Below are 6990 nucleotides of genomic sequence, written 5' to 3'. Positions count from 1 at the left end.
CACGAGAACATTAGGAGGCGAAAACGCATCAAAGCCCTCCTCGTCCTCTCGGCCACTCACGGTGACATGAGCCAGACCTCTCAGGGGCCACTTATACGTAAATGAGGCAATCATCTTTGGAAAGCAAAAAGAGCGACACATGTCCCCCTGGATGTAGTCCTTTGTGAACTGAGATCTATACTGATAGACTACAGAGTGCTTTCTGCTGACGGTTTCTCTCCACCCTGATACCAACCATTTGGGCAAGATATTCAAATATGTTCAATATACATTTAGTACAAATAGATTGATTTCCATTCATTCAATTGTGTATTAAGAAGTGTAGGCCTATTTAATTAGTTCGTTTTCATTTTTGGTTCTTATGTAGGCTTCTTATGTAGGCTTATTATGTTATGTAGGCCTACACTTAAAGTTAAAAAATACATTAGTTTTACAGTATTACACTTAGGCCTACAGTTTTAAAAAAAATCTAAAACCAAATTGTGGAATCTTCAAATGTAGCCTATAGTAACCCTAACTCCTATCCCCAGTATTGAATTATCTTTGGACATTTTAACAACTGAAAAAACTAAGAACAAAGAACAGAAGTTATAGGTAGCCTAGGTCTATATTACACCTTATCCAAACAAAATTAAAACTACTCAATCCAACATGTAGGCCTAGCATAGCATAGGCCTACCATCACCAATCTTTTCTATTGGCACACGCTCACAATACACTTGGCTCCGCCCTTCTATCGAGCGCACTATATGTACAGGTGTGGAGTGGAGCAGACAGCACAAACCAGCTGAACTGAGTCAGGGCAGAAGAGACGGAGACAATCGAACCATCCCTCCGCACTACTCTCGTCGCGATGGTCAACCAACCACGGCACGTCATCAGCTCTCGCTTGATCGGGGTGATGATCCGAAGTGCGCCCAACGTTAAGGTATTTGGTTGATCTTGCGTTTATTTAAATGATTGTGGATGAATATAATATATATATTTTTTTCTTGTTATGGAGCCATTCTAAATGACGTCTTTTTAAATGTGGTATGATTGTGTTTGTTTTGTAGATGTACATCGTATCTGTTGTGTGGTCTGATGACAGTGAAGGAATCATCTACAGGTCATTCCAGGAATTTCAAAAGTTCCATGTAAGTACTTAGTAATTATAAATGATCAAACGTGGGCACAATATTGATTGTTTTTCTTCTTTCCATTTTAGCCAAATGGAAAATGTATTAATAGGGTTAGTAGCCTACATGTATAAACATCAATTTTGTTCATTTTTTCTTTCCTTTTTTTACCAGGGACATCTGAAAAAGAAGTTCCCGCTTTTGAAAAGTAAAAGAGTCATCCCGAAATTCAGAGGTAGGCCTAATTGGATTTGTTTTTAGGCTGAACTAAAAGTGCAAACTTGCTCTATTCTATTCAGCAATAGCCGGGGACAGGTCACTGATAAACGGGGACTGTCCCCGGAAACCGGGGACGTCTGGTCACCCTACTTTAAAAGCGTCTTTCCCTCTGCTCAGCCCGCGCCATTAAAAGCATGCTGCAGCAAAACGGTTCCAGGAAATCCGTCCATCGCATGAAGTTCCTCGACGACTACTGTTCCGAACTTTTGCAATGCAACGCCTCCGTCTGCCAGAGTTCGGAGGTCAATCTGTTCTTCACGTGCAAGGACCAGGACCTGCAGCCGGACTTCACCAAGAATAGGTAAGTCTACTTTACGCGGCGTAATTCAACCGGTTACTGCGCTACCTATTACGAATTGGCATAAATGCATCGTCTTAAAACTAAACTCTGACAGCAGGGTTGCCAACTCTCACGCATCTGGCGTGACACACGCTTTCAGCATCAATCTCACGCTCTCACGGCACGCACACGCAACAAATGTCACGCCAAAAAAACCAAAAAACTCCCGTTATTTTTCTGTTGATTACTTCACTAGACTAGACCAGACCACAGCGACAATACATCTCCCTACAACGTTCTCACAGCAGTATTCTCTGATCGTTGATTCCAGTTGATCCGCTGTTGATTCCAGTTTTGCACCCCCGCCCCGCCCCCCCGCCATTAATGCCGCCAGCCCGCAATCCCATACTCCCCCCCCCCTCCCCCGTCAACAATGCCGCCAGTCCGCAATCCCGTTGTTTTTTTACCTCCGGACGAAAACAACTCCCCGCGCGCCTCCTATAATGTAGGCATTACAGAGTCTGACTCCAGCCAAAAACCCAAAGTTGGCAACCCTAACTGTGGCCCAATGGACTGTTCCTCTGTGTGCTAGCATCATGGTGCTGCCGTCGGGCGACCTCTCCAATTGGCAAGGCGGGGGTGTGGCTGACATCCACAGACCGCATTCGGGCAGCGTCACGTCACCATTCGTGACCCAGGCGTACCGCTGCGTGGCCGCATACGAGACGAAGGACACAAAGAACCGGCCCTTTAATGTGGTCCACGACGAGGTCCTAGAGGTGCTCATCAAGGACCCTACAGGTTAGATATTCAATTGAAGAAAATACTGTTTCAGGGAGATGACTCATCACTTGGAGTGTGTGTGTGTGTGTGTGTGTGTGTGTGTGTGTGTGTGTGTGTGTGTGTGTGTGTACAAACTGCCCATCCCCACCTTCCTAGCAGTTTCCAACCCTGACCATTGACCCTTTCAAGGAAATTACTTTATGAATGTCCAGCATTTGAGTTTTTACGGCTTACGGTTCTGATATCGAACAGGTTAGTCAGGCCATACCAGTTCCTTTTTTTAGAACCACACACACACACACACACACACACATGATAAGCATTGTGGTCGCTGTCTAACCCTCTGATGCTCTGGCAGGGTGGTGGCTGGTGGAGAACAAACACAAGCGCCTGGCTTGGTTCCCTGCTCCCTACCTGCAGATGTTTGAGGAGGACAGCGACGACGACGACCACAAAGACTTGGAGGACACCCTCCTGGAAGGAGGTACGTTATTTCCTCCACCCGACTGGCGTTTTTTTTAATTGAAAAACTTGATGATGGATGTCACCGGTGTGGAATCCGGCCCCACACCTTGGCAGACGGTCACGTTTTATAGTGTTGCACAACCGACCCATGAGAAGAACAAACGACAAGATAATCATTGTTGGTCTCCCTCCCCCGCCCGTTTCTCTCTTTCCAGGAACCACCCTGTACCTCGCCGTGCGGACCTACACCAGCCAGAAGGCAGACGAGGTGTCGGTGCCCATTGGCTCAGTGGTCAGCGTGCTGCGGATGTCCAAGGACGGCTGGTGGTTTGTCAGGTGGGTAGACTGGATACTAGACACTAGATATTGGATCTGGAAATGCATTGGAATGTACATCACGTCCGTCTTCATTCTTCCAAAGCGGATATTCATCTCAATTCATCATCCCAACCAAATAGCCCACATTCCTGATTCCCACCGTCTGCATGTTGAAACGTTTAGCTCATTGTGTGTCTGCGCGTCTTCCAGGTACAACGACAAGGCGGGCTTCATCCCCTCCATGTACCTGAAGCCCTACAGCAACCCCCAGGCGTGCCTCCACACCCTGCAGAGGAAGCTGCATTCCTCCACCCTCAACCTGGCCCAGACAGGCGGGAGTGCTATGCCCAGCCTGTCTGAGCATTGGGAGCTCGAGGGAGACAGGCAGGTCCAGAGACCAGGCCAGCGGGAGATGATGGCGCGGCTCCGCAAAGCCCGTTCGCTGGAGCTGCTGTCCGAGGCCGACCACGCGGGCTCCCGCGGTGTACGCAGCCTCTCCCTGGACGAGTACGCTTCGGCGCCAGGCGGAAACGCCGGGGAAGCCCAGGCTCCGCCCCGTCGCCCCAGTGGATACTCCGCCGACTCACGACTCTCCTACCAGTCCACGTCCACCACCGCCAGCAGCGGCTCTGGGTCTGCTAGGTCGACGAAGGCGGCCCCCGGGGTGGCCGCCGCGGTGGCCCCCGCGGTGCCAACCAGACCCAAGGCCCAGGAGATCCTGACCCGGTGCACCACCATGACCCGCAAGGCGGCGCTGGCCTCCAGGGACCGGCTGCTGCAGGACCAGGAGGTCCACATCCAGTCCCGCTAAAGCCCGCCCGCGCTGTGGGTGTTTCAGGGCGGGCCGAGACTGTGGCTGTGGCCGCATGTCTTGTGTTTAGCAGACAGAGCTAAATCAACCCTATTCTGATTATTGAATCAAATGGTTTTTCAGATGGAGCCTCCGATAACAGTGTAGAACTGACTATGTCCTTTACTCTGATAAATGTGGTTGACATTTATCCAATGATAATGAATATCTGTGAACATATACGGTCACTGGGATCCTCTGATTGAGAGTTTTTTTTTCTATGGTATGAAAAAGAAAAAAAAACTCTAACTCTAACGCTGAAAAGTCATTAGTATATATGCCTGTAGTAGTTGATCTTGTGGGTTCCTGTTTTACTGGTGAACCTCTCTGGACTGTATTGTATAACCACTTTTTTATCATCTTGTGGCAACCTGGATCCTGCCCAGTGCCCCTGGAAGCAGTCTACCCCCAGATGGCGCTATTGAGGGCATTGGAGCCAGGGCCAATTAACCAGATGCAGAGCACCTTAAGGAACAGGTGGAGAAGCAGGGCTTAAATAGCCTGCTTCTCCACTTATTTTTTAAGACTTTGTTTGATTTTGGAATAAACGTGCCTTTTTGGCTTGAGTAAGCTCCCGATAGTGTCCTGATTGGAAGAAGGCGGTTCACTCACCCTGCCATGTTGCCACAATCTTTGTATTATTTTGAAGATTGGATGACATCCTGGTTTCTGTGTCCTGTATCAATTGCATTATATCTATTTGTACGATATTGTATCTGTCTCCTCAGCAGAAAAACACTTTGTTTACCGATAATATGAAGGAAGGAAGGAATAAAGGAGAGAGAAATGAAATGGCATTCAATGAACGCTGAACTGAATAAGTTACTTAAGTGTGTATACTATTTGTGCCTCCAAGCTTACTGTATATTGTGTAATTATTTACTCAATGTGTACAATAAAGATGTATCCTAAATCATAGAAAGATGACTGTGTATGCTTCTTAATGTCACATTCTCTCTTACAAGTATACAATGACTTTATTCATACCATATTCCCCATTGATGACTTGCGAACATCATCATGTTAAAAATAAATGGTTGAATATCTGCCAGATAATGAATGTTTCAAAAAAATCCACACATCCACTTTGGCAATCCAACCAGCTAATCAAACATCTGATGTTTGATTAGAGGCATCAGACAGATGCTAATCTCTCTCTATATACGTATCCCTGATATTAATTCATTCTAGAGAGTATGTATCTAATGCTGGCTAAACAAACATGACCACTCTGTTAACCCATATTTGACCTTGTCTGCCATTACTCATTTTTGCAACTGCGTTTAGTGTGGCTAGGTTAGCTTTATGATGTTGTTCTATCTTGAATTTCTTATCTGCTCATTGATTCCTGTTAAATCTGGTAAACCAACTCCTGTAAGAGAGATAACGCACGATAGTTGGTGTTCGAATTTTACAAACAAGTACACTCAAAGAAGCACAATTCTCTATAGCCTGCAATGGCTTAATGACGTCTGGTGTCACCTCAATGGGGAGAGAATGACTGGAACAGTTGGCCTACGTGCCGGTAGACACATCACTTCTCATTACTTCTGGTGAGTATCTATAACTTCCCATGATATGTGTACACAAAGGTTGGGCCTTGTTTGAATTGTTAAATCTATTTGTAAGTGAGTGTTTTGGAAGTCCCCAGTGAGTCACTAAAACAATAAGCTCTGAAGGCTCACAACAGAAAGTTATCATAATGAATTCTTTATGTCTTAATAATGTAATGGTTCAGATTTATCTTTTTTTGTGTGAGAATAGATTGTCTTCCCCCTGGTTCCAGTTTAGGACCCAAATCTGTGAGCCTGATGCCAAAGACGACCTGCTCCCTAATGACATATATCAAAGAAACTAATGTAGACAGACAAGATGATATGAATACAATTGACTAAATTACAAAAGTTATTCATAAGTTAACTCTAGAGAAACAAATAATTAGATAAATAAGTACATTTAAATATTAAGATATAAATGCAAATTATCTCAGACATTCGTGAATGTCTGAGATCTGAGATCATAACTTGAGAATTGAGAGGTAGAGTAGAGACGGTAGAGTGAGACAGCGGGAGAAACCTCAACAATCCCGATCGCCCGCAATCCAACACCCCCCCCCCCCCCCCCCGTCAACAATCCCGATCGCCCGCAATCCAACACTCCCCCCCCCCCCGTCAATAATGCCGATCGCCCGCAATCCAACACTCCTCTCTCTCCCCTCCCCCCGTCAACACCCGCGGACCCTGCTATAAAGGTAGGCCTATGCATTACAAGATTCTACAGTATGGGGTGCCGATTTGAAGCCACTGCAGTGGCTTCAAATCGCGCGGCAACGATCGCACGGCCCCGCCCCCCTCCCCCGGACTTACGGTGAAAGGCAGGCGGGCACACTCGGCTTGCCATACTAGAGTCCTAGACATCGAACGGACCGGGGGAGCAACACCCTGGAGTGCAGCCCGTACAGCTGCAATAACCGCCCGTTCGATGTCTAGGACTCTTAGATGGCCGGTTCTTAGAGAACCGGCCATGCCCGCCTGCCTTTCACCACAAGTCCGGGGGAGGGGGGCGGGGCCGTGCGATCGTTGCCGCGCGATTTGAAGCCACTGCAGTGGGCGTGGTTTCCTTGGGGATTTGAATATTTTCTAAACATTTAGCTTTACACTTGGCGACCCATTTAGATTTAACATTTACATTTAACATTTAACATTTAGATTTAACATTTAACATTTAGATTTAGATTTAACATTTAGATTTAGATTTAACATTTAGATTTAGATTTAACATTTAACATTTAGATTTAGATTTAACATTTAGATATGAATTTAAGATTTAGATTTAGATATAACATTTAGATTTAGATTTAACATTTAGATTTAACATTTAACATTTAGATATAAATG

At 45.9% G+C, this 6990-nt stretch overlaps 1 protein-coding gene across 1 annotated transcript; it reads left to right on the top strand.

Annotated features, from left to right (window-relative positions):
• Positions 1 to 853: 853 nt before the first annotated feature.
• On the top strand, positions 854 to 4054 carry noxo1b (NADPH oxidase organizer 1b; the record flags this gene model as incomplete). Its single annotated transcript, XM_084485875.1, has 8 exons — positions 854 to 928; positions 1056 to 1136; positions 1293 to 1353; positions 1515 to 1698; positions 2270 to 2478; positions 2819 to 2944; positions 3141 to 3261; positions 3454 to 4054. 8 exons carry the CDS (start codon positions 854 to 856, stop codon positions 4052 to 4054), a joined length of 1458 nt encoding a protein of 485 aa, XP_084342001.1.
• Positions 4055 to 6990: the final 2936 nt, after the last annotated feature.

The sequence above is a fragment of the Micromesistius poutassou genome (genome assembly GCF_964030765.1).
Source record: "Micromesistius poutassou genome assembly, chromosome: 21".
In the NCBI taxonomy this organism is placed as follows: domain Eukaryota; kingdom Metazoa; phylum Chordata; class Actinopteri; order Gadiformes; family Gadidae; genus Micromesistius; species Micromesistius poutassou.
This window is presented reverse-complemented; position numbering and strand designations above follow the sequence as displayed.